At 43.5% G+C, this 15,527-nt stretch overlaps 1 protein-coding gene across 1 annotated transcript in view; it reads left to right on the top strand.

Moving 5' to 3' along the window:
- Positions 1-15,179, top strand: part of MICU1 (mitochondrial calcium uptake 1) — a 263,538-nt gene extending 248,359 nt beyond the window's left edge. Inside the window, exon 12 of the mRNA XM_069753326.1 lies at positions 12,892-15,179. Coding sequence (XP_069609427.1) covers positions 12,892-13,052 — 161 coding nt within the window. The 3' untranslated portion in view covers positions 13,053-15,179. The remainder of the gene's footprint in view (positions 1-12,891) is intronic.
- The last annotated feature ends 348 nt before the right edge of the window (positions 15,180-15,527 follow it).

Below are 15,527 nucleotides of genomic sequence, written 5' to 3'. Positions count from 1 at the left end.
CAGTAATTCTAACAGCACTGCCCTATTCTATACAAGAATGCATCTATCTAAATGCAGAGTACACATTAACCTAACTGCAAGCTGCAAAGCACATCTGCCTAACTATATCTGACTATAGGAGCTGCATAAGGCTTAAATACTAACACAAACATAAGATGCATTAAACCTTTATAAACGTACCGAGATCCGTTAGGACAGGGGTAAGAAAGTAAGCGAGACAGGAGCACGTGTGCCTCTCTGCAGATCTGAGGAAAAATGGCTACTGAAGCTTGTCTTCACAAGAAGAATGTGGGCGGAACTAACCCATAAGACATTGCTCTTAGGAGGGAAAGGTTGGTAAACAACATGAAAAGTAGGCAACTGATGACCTCCAGTGGCCACAACTTGAATAACATGATTAACTCTCTGCACATTAAGATGGGCAGAACACTCCCCGCTTGGCGTCAACAGATGCTACAATTAGGTTCTTTTGGGGAAAATAATAATACAAGCTCGGTAACGGGTCTGAGGAACAGTTTGTTTTCTCTAAGCTTGCACACTCTGACCTCTACTTTCCGCACTTTCCCATCTTTACTGGGCAGGGTCTTAATGACTAGGCCGAGTGGCCACTCGTTCCGATGTGACTGACTGTCTTTGACGAGTACAACATCGCCAGATTGAATGTTTGGGCGGTCTTTCTGCCACTTTGTCCTGCTTTGCAGAGTGGAGAGATACTGTTTCCTCCATCTATTCCAGAAGACGTTGGACACGCTTTGTACTTGCCTCCATTGTCGTCTGTAGAGGTCTTTGTCATTGAATTCTCCGAGTGGAGCTTTCGGGACACAGGTTTTCTGTGTGAGTAACATTGCAGGAGTAAGGATGGATGGATCTCCAGAATCACTAGAAAGTGCTGTCTTGTAGGACTGGGTTACATGAAATAGACAAGCTATAGCTCGAACAAGTGACTTCCATGTGGAGAACCTGCTGAACCGGTGAGATTCGAGGTGGCAGCTTGAAATCTCTGTATGTAGAGCAGACACTTGAGGTCGGATCTCTTCATCTGTGTCTGGACCCACTAGTTCGAAAGTTTCAGGCCTGCTGATGTGGGACATCGAACGGTACAAAGAGGTAGGACCTGTGAACCATGAAGTGTCCTTCAGATGACTGGGTGCAACGGATCTAGTCGCGTGGTCCGCAGGATTGTGGTGAGTAGGTACATAGTGCCACTGATTAGGGTCGGTGGATCTTCTTACCCGAAGTACCTGGTTGCTGACGTAGACGTAGAAGCGTCGTGTCTCGTTACAGATGTACCCCAGTACCACCTTGCTATCGGTGTAGAACTCTGCATCCCCGATCTTCAGGCCCATCGCATCCGAGACCAGCTCGGCCAACTCAACTGCGAGGACAGCAGCACAGAGTTCCAGTCTGGGTATCGTGTGTTCACGAAGTGGCGCCAATTTCGTCTGGCTCATAACGAACCCGATATGGCATTGTCCGCTTACGTCTGTGGATTTGAGGTACGCTACTGCTGCAATCGCTTTGACTGATGCATCACAGAAAATACAAAGTGTTTTGCATTTTGACCTCTGTGGATGGCACAGGAGCATACGGTCGTTTCACACGAAGGTTGGTCAGGGCTTCAAGAGACTTCCTCCACTCTGCCCACAGGTCAGCCTTTCCCACTGGAAGTGGATCATCCCAATCAGTAGTGTCTTGGGTGAAGTCCCTGAGCATCAGCTTTCCTTGGATGGTTACTGGAGCTACGAACCCCAAGGGGTCGTATAAACTATTCACGAAGGAAAGAACTCCTCTGCGCGTGAAGGGTTTCTCATCCTTGCTGATCTGAAAGGTGAAGGTATCTGTCTTCAGGTCCCACAGCAATCCAAGGCTCCGCTGCATAGGAAGGGGGTCGATGCTGAGGTCTAAATCCTTTAGATCGCTGGAATAGTCTTCAGAGGGAAAGGCTTCCATCAACTCTCGGCTGTTGGAAGAAATATTGTGTAACCTTAGGTTAGACTGAGCGAGCATGTCACGAGTCCTCTTTAGTAGACTGATTGCGGCCTCACTTGTCGGTGTGGACTTCAAACAGTCATCCACGTGAAAATCCTTTTCCACAAAGGACCTGATGTCCGAGCCATACTCTTCTTCACCCTTTTTGGCAGAATGTCGGAGGCCGTAGATTGCGACCGCTGGGGAAGGACTGTTCCCAAAGATGTGTACCCGCATCCGGTACTCTGCGATGTCTTCGTCCGGGTCGTTGTCACGGTACCAGAAGAACCTCAGGTAATTTCTGTGTTCCTCTTTGACGAGAAAACAGTGGAACATCTGTTGTATGTCGGCCATAAATGCCACTGAATCTCTACGGAAACAGAGTAATACTTCCAGAAGTCTGTTGTTGAGGTCTGGGCCCGACAGTAAGACATCATTCAATGACACGTCTTCGCATTTGGCACTTGAGTCGAATACCACTCTAATTTGACCTGGCTTCTTAGGATGGTACACTCCGAAGATGGGCAGGTACCAACACTCCTCTCCGTGTCGAAGTGCAGGTGCAATCTCTGCGTGGTGGTTCTGGAATATCTTTCCCATGAAGGTAAAGAAATGTTCCTTCGTCTCAGGTGACTTCTGAAGCTTGTGTCTTAGGGAGATGAATCTGCTGTAGACCAATTCCTTGTTGTTGGGTAGGCGTCTCCTCTGAGGTCGAAATGGTAGAGGTGCGACCCAACTATTCGCCGTATCCTTGACAATTTGTTCGTCCATGATGTCCAGGAATATCTTGTCTTCTATAGACATCGCTACCTTGTTGTCTTCCTTCGTCCTGTGGAAGACTGTACATCCTATGTGGTCTTGTTTACCTTCACAGGCGTGGTCTTCGTTGATAGGAACTGAGAAAGGGCAAGGTAGGGGAGTGCTGCTCGGTAGTTCCTTTACCAGCAGACTATTGTGACACGGCTGGAAGAGAGATGGACGTCCATTTTCTAGTGTGCTGGTAAGCATACTGTTGACTGAGACCGGCTTGTGTGCTCCTCCTAGACAGACATCTCCTACAATGACCCATCCAAGGTCTTGCCTCTGCGCGTATGGAGCATTCAGTGAGCCGTTGATATATTCTCTAGTCTTGTGGACTCGTAGTATATCTCTTCCCAGAAGTAAAGCTATTGGCGCTTCTGGTTCCAACTTAGGTATCAGGTGGGCTATACGCTTCAGGTGGGGGTGATACGTTGCCACCTCTGGTGAAGGTATCTCAGACCTGTTGTCAGGAATCTGGTTGCACTCCAGGATGGTCGGTAGTGACAGACAGGTCTGGCCATCCATGGACTCCACTTTGTATCCGGTTGCTTTCCTCCCCGCCGTCTCGACGGTACCTGAACATGTCCTAAGGGAGTAGGGAGAACCGGGGCCTACAATGCTGAAGTTGTCAAAGAAGATGGACCTGGCTAAAGACCTATTACTTTGGTCATCTAGGATTGCATATATCTTGAGCGCTTTGTCTCTGTGGCCTGTTGGATAGACTCGGACAAGGCAGATTTTTGAGCAGGATCTTCCTCCCTTGAGTCCCTTACAGATCTCCGTACATTGAGAGGTGACCGCAGTGGTGTCTTCGTCGGTGTTCTTCTGTTTCTCATCGTGCTCCTCTGCTTGTGACAACACTCCTGGAGGTGGTCCAGGATGCAAGGCTGTATTGTGATCCGTGCTGCTGCATTCTGCACATTTCACACTGGCTCCACAGTTCCTGGCGAAGTGAGAGGTCGTAGCACAGCATTTGAAGCAGATGTTGTTTTCCTTGAGGAAACCTTTGCGATCCTCTAAAGTCTTCTCCCTGAAGGCTCTGCTCTTTAGTAGAGGATGTGGTTTCCTGTGTAGAGGACACTGCTTACTGACATCCTGAGGTTCGCTCTCTTCCGTAGGGGGCTTAGTTGTCTTGTGTGGAGGACCTGTGGAATCAATATCAGTTTTATGGACTGCCACGGGTGTCTTACTGGGTTTGACACCAGGGGTAGTGGAACATGACAGAGTGAAATCAAAACTAGGGTCATTTCTGATCTTGGCTTGCTGGGTGACAAACTCAACAAATACAGTAAAAGGAGGGAATGGTACGTTATGAATTTGTTTATACCGTGAACCATGTATAATCCACCTTTCTTGAAGATTGTAAGGAAGTTTTTGTACTATTGGATTGACACCCCTAGCAGTGTCTAAGAATGCCAATCCAGCCAAGTGACCTTCCTTCTGGGTGACCTGTAACTCTATCAATAAATCATTCAATTCTCTAAGTCTTTGATAACCCTTGGGCCCTATCTTAGGGAAATCATCAATTCTTTTGAATAAAGCATTCTCTATTACTTCTACGGACCCATAGCATTCGTCAAGTCTTTCCCACACTTTATGTAAACATATGTGTGGGTATTCTATGTTAATGTCTCTTAGCCTTTTAGCATGCTTGACCGATTCAGTTCCAAGCCACTTTACCAGGAGATCTAACTCCTCACTACTAGAAAGGTCCAGTCCCTGAATGGCGTTCTGGAACGAAGCTCGCCACGACCTGTAGTTTTCGGCTTTGTCAGTGAACTTTACAAGTCCTTTTGTTACCAGTTCTCGGCGGGCAAAGAACTTTGCCAAGTCTATGGTGGCTTGATCAGTGTTGGTACGAGCCGGTATGTTATAGCCATGTCTAGTGTGTGGTGCGTCACCATACCTGTGAGACGCTCTTGGCTTCGGACAGTCTGCATAGTACCTTTCTGGTGAAGAAGATGTCTCTTTAAGGTGAGGTGGGAGCTGTACCTTCTTCTCAGTGGAACGGTAGCTGTGGTCGACTCCTCTGTGTTGGACGTCTTCTTGTTTGTAGTAGTGAAGTTCGGGGTTGGATCGATGATAATCGGCGTAGGCTGATCGTTGTAGTCTGTCGAGGGTGTTGTCCATGCTGGAGTGTCGATGAACGTACTCTGCAACGCGCTGAGCTGGATCTTGCTGCTCTAGATCTGTTCCAAGAACGTTGCTGCGTCTCTCATAATCAGGATCCTTCATGGCTTCCAAGTACTCTGCCTTAGCTATTGCAGCTGCTGCCTCTTTGTCTACCATAAGTCTTTCTAGAGACACTTGCAGGCGCGCACCTTCTGCTTCTTGCTCTGCCCGCAAACGTGCGGTTTCAGCCTGCAAACATGCATTTTCTGCTTCATGCTCTGCCCGCAAACGTGCGGTTTCGGCTTGCAGGCGTGCAGTTTGTTCTGCCTGCAAACGTACCTTTTCTGCCTCATGCTCTGCTTGTCTCAGCTTTAGATGCATTTCTTTCTCGGCAAAGGAGGACCTCGCTTTGGCTGCTTCAGCTTCAGCACGAGCGACAGCAGCCAGCTCTGCTAATGATGACCTGTTAGTGCTTGCTCGTGACCTCGTCTTGAGTGAGGATGTGCTGTTTCGAGACATTGTGCGCTTAGCTGCGTACTGCTGAGTGTTTTGGCGGGAAACTGAGTCTAGGTGCGGTGAGCTTCCGCGTGGCGGGAATGATGTAGCTCCTCTTGGCGGGCTGCAGTATAGTCCCACGGCTGCTGTGATACCCGAATGCGGAGCAGTGTGGGTGTTAGCGGTTCCGTACAGTCTGAACAACTACAGCCTGCGACAGGCTATCAGTTTCACTGAAGGCAGTTAATCTGTTCTTACTTTACAATCACCGCCTGCGACTGGCGGTCTCGTTTTTCACTGTTCTGTCTTCCTCTACGTAGGATGCTGTGTGGATTCCAACATACGGCTAAACCTTCATCCACATCCCAGTAAACAGACTGTGTTGATGCTTAAGTCTTATTTATTAGGGTGATGATAACCAAAACTATAACGTTGAACAACAATGGTGGACAGTATTCGTAGTAGATGATTGAATAGTGAATGATGTTGATGTACAAAGTGGATGTTCAGTGAATAATCATAGTGGATGACTGATCATAGTGGATGACTGGTGAAAAACTGTAAAGAATAACAGCATTTCAGTATATGCACATACAGGGTGCAATCACATAAATAACTGGGACATTACAGCAAGAATTATACAGAGTGCATTACACAGTAATTCTAACAGCACTGCCCTATTCTATACAAGAATGCATCTATCTAAATGCAGAGTACACATTAACCTAACTGCAAGCTGCAAAGCACATCTGCCTAACTATATCTGACTATAGGAGCTGCATAAGGCTTAAATACTAACACAAACATAAGATGCATTAAACCTTTATAAACGTACCGAGATCCGTTAGGACAGGGGTAAGAAAGTAAGCGAGACAGGAGCACGTGTGCCTCTCTGCAGATCTGAGGAAAAATGGCTACTGAAGCTTGTCTTCACAAGAAGAATGTGGGCGGAACTAACCCATAAGACATTGCTCTTAGGAGGGAAAGGTTGGTAAACAACATGAAAAGTAGGCAACTGATGACCTCCAGTGGCCACAACTTGAATAACATGATAATTAACTCTCTGCACATTAAGATGGGCAGAACAGATTTCATCCCAAAAAGGTCTAATACGTGGACAAAACTAAAACAAATGGGAAAGGCTACCATAATGTCCACAATCCCTCCAGCAGAGAGGGGAATTGGAAGGATTAATAAATGCTAAGCGAGACGGTGCATAATACCACCTAGAGATAAGTTTAAAATAAGACTCATGAAGGGCCATGGACACGGTAGCAGAATAAGGACATGGCCAGTTCCCAATCATCTAGGCCAGTGGTCCCCAACCTGTATGACCTTGAGAGCCACATTCAGCTTAGAGAGATGGTCACGAGCCACATTTAGCACTGAGAGAGGGTCGCAAGCCACATCCACCTCCCACCCTCTTCAAAAGTAGTGTCAACTAAAGCCCCCATTACAGGTATAATGATAACCAAAGCTTTTCCACAGAAATCACTCCAGAGCAGTACACTGAGATCCAGGGGTTCCCACAATACCCCCATTCAGTGTGACACACTGTCACATCCAGCTTTGAGCACCTCCTCTAACAGGTAGTACAAACCTCCAGCGTACCATGCCTAAAACATCTCTAAACCCCTAAGACCAGTAAATGTGCATCCATATCTGCAATTATGTGCAGGGCTACTCACAAAATTCACCATTTTGAGATGCGGTCTTCATACCTGTTTGCTAAATCTGGACCTAATGCATCAAGCTGGCAGACAGTCGCGAGCCACAATCCATTTGGTCATGTATGGGGATTTTATAATTTTGAAATCATTATTAAACCACTGGTAGATATATTGAGTAGACCAAAATATGCTATGACCGGAGTTGCATAAAATATTAATCGCCTTCGTGCCATATTGGTACCCTATTCGTGCCGAATTTATGTTTGATGATTGGTTCTGAACATACTCGGTAATTTCTACTCCCATTGACTCCAATGATGTTCAGCTGTATTCATTTTTGCAATATTCACTGCCGATCATAATCGGAGCCAAATTTAGAAAAAATGTAACTCTACTCACAAGCTCTGATCCAATAGGATAGACTTTTCCACTACATTTGCTTAGTTCAGTATATCCTCAATTCGATCTGTTTTGTAAGTTGCCACATACAGTGCAGTGTTTTGTAAATTGGGTTTCGGTGGTAAGGACTCTACAATACTTACTGCAAAAGTTTTCTACATTAAAAGCCTTTTTTATCCATTGTAAAGACGCAGGATTTCCTTCTACATTTTATAATTTTGATGTCTTGTATATAAAGTAAGTTATGTTCTCTATTGAATCTTTTTATTCTTCAGTAAATGGAGTTTTCAGCACACATGCTGTGCATGTAAGTGGTCCCTGCCTGCTGCGTATGCCCCATAGGCTACTTCATGGTTTATTGCGATGTATCTAATTACCGTCCTGCCCTCAGAGCACAAACTATAAGCCCGTTATGTAAAGATTGCCTCTATGTGACTAATTATTATTGCTGCTTTCAATGACCAGATCATATGTTTGCTTTTATTAATTGGTCATATACCAGATATTTAATTCCGTGACACATGTAGACTAGATATTAGGAAGTCCTGTAGCTCAGTATAACCCTTGTATGTGACTACTAAGTTCCAAGTTTGTTTTTGGAATGCCTTTAGTAAAATGATGTAGTGATAAAGTCATAAAATCAGATGCGTCCATGGCCAAAAACCTCCCCAGATCTCAATCCTGTTGAGAACATGTGGTCAATCCTCAAAAAGTACGTTGACAAACAAAAACATAGAGGCTCTGATAAACTCCAAGCACTGATTAGACAAAAACTGGTTGTCATTAGTACTTCGTCCAGAAGCTGATATTCAGGTGCCAAGGCGAATTGCTGAAGTCTTGAAAATTAAGGTTCAATGTTGTTAATATAGAGTTTTATGACATTGGGAAACATAGAAACATCTGGCTAAAAGATCTAAAAATACAGTGAAAACCAAAAGTAGTGTTAGTCTCAAAACTTTGGCCACAACTGTACATTTATCTCAATTTAAAACCATCAGTTGTATGTGTAGTGGTGGCTACATGAAGCCTAAATTTTGTGCTTAATATTTGCTTCTACACAGATAATTTGGAGCGGTTGAAGCTTTGTTTTCATAATACAAAAAAGTATTAAAAAATGAGTTGGTTAAGAATTTTGGGACCAGAAATAACATGATGATAGAGGTAGAGAGTCACTTTATAACAAGGGCCATCCAGAGCGAATTTCATTTTACTACTAGAAGTCTGCAAATGTAGAGCTGTGTTCTCTTTCAATCTTGTGTTTGTAACACTTTGGGGAGACAGGCAGTTGTCTAAAAATAATCAAAACCTGGAGAGACCACATTCTTAAAAATGAGAGTAGTTGTAGATATTGAACGTCTCTTATGGCCGGAGTACATCTGCAATGAGTCGTATGGAGACACTTTGAGGAATTAATGTATTTGAGGCGAGGACATTATGTTCCTATGTTCTTTTTTGCTACCTCCAGACAATTGCCAAGTACTGCAGCATGGATTTAGCTGCCTGTCAGTTGCGTTATCTCGCTTTCTCTGAGAAGGGGAGTCTTTTTACACCATAATATTCTGGTCCTTGTTTCGCTAATGAAGCATAGACGTAAAATCTGGCCACTTTTGAAGTTTTGACAGGTCCTTCTCATATAGTATGTCTGGTCTATAAAACACATTTTTTAAATACTGTATTAGTGAATTTCATGTACAAGTTATAGTGAAAAGTAGCACCTTTCACTCTGGAATACATCTGTGAATTACATAGACTGCCTACTGATTTCAATGGAAGCCATGGAAAGTGAAACTTCAGGATATTAATAAGTCTTATACAGAATTTTTTTTCTTTGTACTGTGTTGGCCAGTAGATAGACAAAAAAGAAAAAAGCCATTAAAACCTATCAACCACTGAGGACTCTCAAATATTAATGTTTTCTAAAAGACTTAAAGATATTACATTTGATAGTTGAGAGGGGGTGAGTCTCAGCGGCCAGAAATCCTATAATTAGGATTGTGCTGAGTAACCTACAGACAGTGTCAGGTCGGTGCCGTTATACTGATTACAATGATACCTGGTGATAAAATCCATCTTGTGGTTGTTGCTTAATCTTTATTTTCAGTATTGAGTTAATGATATGCTCGTGCTTCGGGGCGGCCTGTGGGGCGTCTACATGTGGTGCTCTGATTACATATTCATAAGGCAGACTGATGACAGGTCACTGATCCCTCACAGACCTGCCCCCTAATTTACATACTGAATATAATATTGGGGGGAAAAAAATCACATTCAGCAGGCAGGCGTCGACGCCTACACTGCAGCATAATGGCATTTATAATATGCATTAAATTATTTTATTTAGTCATATACATGTATTCAGAAAAAAATAAAATGGTGGGGCCAATTTTTTTTTCTAGCAAAATGGCGCCGGCAGCACCTGCGCAGCAGCAGCATCTATCAGATTGTCAATAGATGCTCCTGCGCAGGCGCCATTGGCTCCATGTTGAGAAAGATTTTTTTTTCCCAGAATAAATGTGTATGATTTAAATAAAATAATTTAAATCATACACTTGCTGAATGTAATTTTTTTTTTCAATACATGTTATATTCAGTATGTAAAATAGGGGGCAGGTCAGTGAGGGATCAGTGACCTGTCATAAGCCATACAGATGAATAGCTATGCAGAGCACAACATGAAGACCCCCAGAGGCCGCCCTGGAGCAGGGGCATATCATTAACTCAAAACTGAAAATAAAGATTAAACAACAACCACAAGATGGATTTCATTAACCAAGGTTTCATTGTAAGCAGTATAACGGCGCCGACCTGACACTGTCTGAAGGTTACTGTGCACAATCCTGCTGACAGCTCCCTTTTAACACAGATTAATAGTGGACAGCGCCTCTTAAGAAATTGCAGGTCTACTATTACCTGTTATACAATGTTATAAATTTTGCTTGATAATGACACCATATATTTCCTTATGCTATAAAAAGACCCTTATTGTGTACAATATATGCTATTGTATGCTATATCAGGCACCCAGTGATTCACTTCCAGACTTAAAAGGGTTAATCACTTTCAGGTAAAATATCTGAAATATTCTCTGACAGGAAGCATTAAATCCCTTCTTTGATTTCTTTAATTGTTTGTTTTAGGGACTCCATTTGCCCATGGATGGCCTAGACCATGGATATGGTGCTTTTCACGTCCATGGGTATCAACATAGCAGTAGTCAAGAGATTTACTCACTTGACTTCTTTCTGTGTTCAGCTATGAGGAAGAATATGTGGCTGCATCCATTGCTTACAAGTGCTATCCATGGGCAGCATTGGGCCTTGATATCAAGAGCCAACGTAATTGATGAGGCGTTTACTGTTTTATGGCATTTTACAAATTTTACCTGAAAGTGGCCAACCCCTTTAATATTGACATTAGCACCGCATAGGAGAGAATTGCCTGGAGACTTCAGGAGAAAATAATTTTATTGATAAAGATATGAAGGGAGCCTTAGCAAATCTCTGTTAAGTGCAGCAAAAATAATACAGAAATTCAAAAGTGGTCTTCTGATAAGCTCCCTAAAATATTCTGTCCATCGCTGTAAGATTTCACCTTGTGATATGTGTGCCTCAGAACTGGCAGAGCCATTGTAAATATTTAAGGGAATCTGTCAACAGGGTTTTGCTACATCATCTGAGAATAGCATGATGTAGGCAGAGAGAAACCAGATCCAACCAGGTATCACTTAGATTGCTGGGTGCAGCCGTTCTCACACAGAGGATTTAGATTGAAGCGGAGCTGAGAAAGCTAACCCCACCCACCCCTGGCTCTCTGGGTACAAAGTCCATAGACAGTGAGCTGCTTATCACAGGAGGGGGCGTTGCCGGACTAGTAATGTTAATCTCTAAGGCCTCTTTCACACTTCCGTCTTTCAGCTCCCGTCGAAATCCGTTAGTTTTGATAAAACAGGATCTAGCAAATTTTTCTGCCGGATCCTGTTTTTTCCCATAGACTTGTATTAGCTATGGATTGTGATGGATGGCCATCTGTTTCATTCGTCATGCACTGGATCCGTCGGAAATTTGCTGTCCGTCAGGCAGAGAAAACGTTCAGAGGAACGTTTTTCTGCACGTTGGAAAATCGCTCAGCGACAGATCCTGCGCTGTTTGTCGTTGGCTATAATGGAAGCCTATGGGTGCAGGATCTGTCACTGACCGTCAAACACTGGAATCCAGCGACGTATGCCTTTTTTGTATTGTGACCAAGCCTAGAAGGATTTTCTAGTTAGGAAAAATCAATCTCTCTCTCTCTCCCCCCCCCCCCCCCCCCCCCTCTCTCTCCCCCTCTCGTCTCTCTCTCCAGAATTTTATACATTGAAATTCAGGCAGCGCCTAATTCGACGCATCCGTCAGGAAACTGGATGCGTTACATCAGTTATTCACTATTTTTAAGACCTCCGTCGACATGTCGCATCGACGCATTCTGACGTCCGCCTGCCGACGGAAGTGTGAAAGAAGCCTTAGTGATAAATCCTTCACAGTAAATAGCACACACCTTGACAAGTGACACATGCCTGAATTCTGTGTTTCAGTCTATCTCTTGCTGTCTTTAGATTACATAGCAAAAAACCTGCTGACAGATTCCCTTTAAGAAATATCCCAATTTAAAAGTGAAATGTATGGTTACTGTATCTTCCATAGAGGAAGCCACTGCTAAATTCAAAGCACAAGGAAGCCATCATAGCTGGTATTGTTCAAGGTCGAGAATGGGAATCTGTCAGCAGGTTTTTGCTATGTACTCTGAAGACAGCAGGAGATGGGGGCGGAAACACAGATTTCAGGGATGTATCACGTTTTGCCTATGTGCTGTTGATATACTTACAGGTGTACTCCTTTATTATACAATTTTCAGTGTACTTTGCGTTGATGTCGCCACTATCCTGCACTGCTTCACATACATAGTGCACTGCTGTACTTGTCAGCTCTGATACATAATGCTCGTCTGCTGAGCTTTCAGATCTTTTGTGTAGATGAACATGGCTGTATTGAGGTATTCTGCCTGCACATAAATTGTATCCGGTGTGTACTATGCTCCGGGGAGCGCTGCACAATAATGATGGTCATACATGGTGCTTACAATTTCTCTCCTTCATGACAGTAACATTTTGTTTTGCTGTCCAGTCATTATTTTAGGTACCGTGTGTAGACGGCATAGTTTTCTTTAGCGGGTGTACATAGGTACGGATGTGTATAATGTATATATTCTGCTTCTGTCTTTATGCCTCACTACCATTATCTTCTGTTGGATAAAGTGCAATATCTAAGGTGCCGTTTTGTGCTTAGTCTTTGGTTGGTGGCTGTTAATCTTGCTGGCGGATGTCATATAATGATGTATGGGCCATAAGCTGGCAGGAACTTTGCAGTCATTCTGTAACATAAAGTGATCTTTCTTTAATATTTCTTGACAGGGAACGGGGAACTGAGCAATAAGGAGTTCATCGCCATCATGAAGCAGCGTTTAATGAGGGGGCTGGAGAAGCCAAAAGACATGGGATTTACTCGCCTTATGAGAGCCATGTGGAAATGTGCCCAGGAGACCGCCTGGGATTTCGCCTTACCCAAGCAGTAGGAGGAGGACAGAAGCTCATCCCATAATAATCCAAAGATGATAAAGACTTGTGTGTGCACCGACTGTTGTAATAAGAGAAGTTAAAAGGATCATCCTGAGGAACACGCAGAAAATGTTACCAGTCTAGCAATACTATGAGTTATTAGTCAAGGACTTTTTTGTCATTGCTGAATGGTAGTAATTTACCCAATTTCTGAAAGCTTAGTTGGTTATAGACAAGTCCTATCCATGTACGTAACCGTACATTAGCCCTGAATTTCATCCTATGCTAAAGAGGAGGCCATGAATAATTCAGGTTCAATCCAGTAACGAATCATTAGAATAATTAACAATGGATCTAGGCCATCAGAAACATCATTGTTTTATAGTTAGTGTTTTCGACCACCTGGCTGATTAAATTGTAATCCATCTGGACAAGACGCCATCTAAATCAAAGTTGCGCTAATGCGAAATTCCCACTAAGAGCAGAGACAGACTGCGGTATTTCTCGCGCGATAATCGCATCGTAAACCTCGTACTGGCTGTCGGTTCCCTGACCCGAGCTTGACAACTGCATAGAAATTCATCATACGGTCTTGCTCGGGTCAGGAGAGGTGCCGGCCAGTCCGTGCAGTGCCATGCGATCAACGTATGAGTTATACAGCAATCTGGCTCAGCCTGAAATGTCCATTTCCCCAGCAAGATTATGGAGAACGAGCGTTCTTACTAATGCTCACTTCACGGTAAGTTTTCAGTATGAACAGGCTGCCGATGAATGTGCAAAACGATCATTCATCAGATGAAATGATCTTTTGTGCTGCACAAAAAAAACAAAAATCTTGACATCCTGTGCTCACTGAATGATCTAAGAAATGGTTTTAGTTGTATTGTGCAAGAACAACCAAAGGGAAAACTCCCTGGCAGCAGACAGCCTATGATGGTTTCAGTCTAGGGCTGTGAAATTAATAAAGTTTATGAAAAATAACTTTTACATGGAGAATTACAACACTAATTATCTTCCTTCAATCGGAATATTTTTATGAGGAAAACCTCCCATTATTTTGAAGTGTCAGACCCTGGTTAGGCCAAGGAGAACATGCATTGGTTTTGTTTTTCTTGGTTTCATTTGCTTTTCCATGCTTAGTGTAGCACCCGGTCTTATAATATATTCTTACTATTAGTATAGTGGTGCACCCACTACCATTTTTGTAGGCCAAGGAGAACACTGACTATCTATGGCCAGCATTACCGTTCACAAGGATTAGTAGACACAGGTTGGGTCAAATGGAGTCTCTCACCAGGTTTTTGCCACCAAATCTGAGAGCAGCATAACATAGAGAAAGAGACCCTGATGTGTCACCTAATGGGCAGCTTGCAGTACTTTACAGAAAATTAATGTTTTATCAGCAACAGATTAATAAACCTGCTGCTTTGTAGTCCTCCATATTAATGAGTTCTGTATAGCCCTGTCCCCACCACTGATTGGCAGCTTTCTGCCTATGTACAGTGTACACATAAAGCTGCCAATCAGTGGTGTGGGCGGGGTTATACAGAGCTCAGCATTCAGAGCACTGCTAGAGCTGCAACAGATTTAACAATGATTTTAGAAAAACTACAGCAAGCAGCCCAGTAAGTGACAAATCACTGAAATTAGCGTCACATCATGCTGCTCTCAGATGTAGTAACATAAACGTGGTGACAGATTCCCTATAACATTTCCCCTTTTTTTCCCAGCTTGTTGCCAGCTGAACGGCTTTAGCTATTTTCATACTTTGCTGTAGGGTCCCTATGACAGCCCCAAAGGTCACAAGTCTGTTGTTAGTTTTCAGCCTCTAAAATTAGTAAATGTTTCAGAGCGTTGGTGTAGGGTGTAGACATGTGTGAGGCTAACCATTAGCGGTGACTAATATACAGAGTAATACAGTACAACATAAGGCCGGAAAAACACAACTTTGTTTTGATTTCTGATGGAATTTTCATGCTGCATCATTTCACTAAACCCCAAAATAAAGAGATGAAACTAAGAAACGTGTTCAATCTAATAATAACATATTTCACGCTATATATGTAGATGTTTGGTCTCATCTGGTGAAAGGGAAGTAACGGGTATATGCTTGTAAATAAAAAATAAAATGTTTTTTTCTTGAAGCTGTTGTGGGTCATAGTGTGTGATTTTCCATACAGTTGCCGGACCGCCAATGGCCTGAAGGATTGGGTGACGTAATAAATTTTGGTTCCTGTGGAGACCACTAGAGATGAGCAAATTTGATCAGGTCATGGCTTATTCAGCAAACTATAGCGCTTACCGAATAAGCTGCAGAGGGAACCCGGCTTCCTGGATCGCTCCAGCTGATCTGCTGTTCAGCTCCGCAGCTGCATGTGTCTGCATAGAGAGCCTGTTGCTAAAGAAGCCGGCTGTTCAAAGTTGAGTGGAAGGAAAAAGTGGTAGAAAAAGGTGCACAAGCAACTGGGATAACTGCAGCCTTGAAAGGATTA

The sequence above is a fragment of the Ranitomeya imitator genome, chromosome 2 (genome assembly GCF_032444005.1).
Source record: "Ranitomeya imitator isolate aRanImi1 chromosome 2, aRanImi1.pri, whole genome shotgun sequence".
Taxonomy (NCBI): domain Eukaryota; kingdom Metazoa; phylum Chordata; class Amphibia; order Anura; family Dendrobatidae; genus Ranitomeya; species Ranitomeya imitator.
Note: the sequence above shows the minus strand (reverse complement) of the source record. Positions and strands in the feature narration are given on the sequence as shown.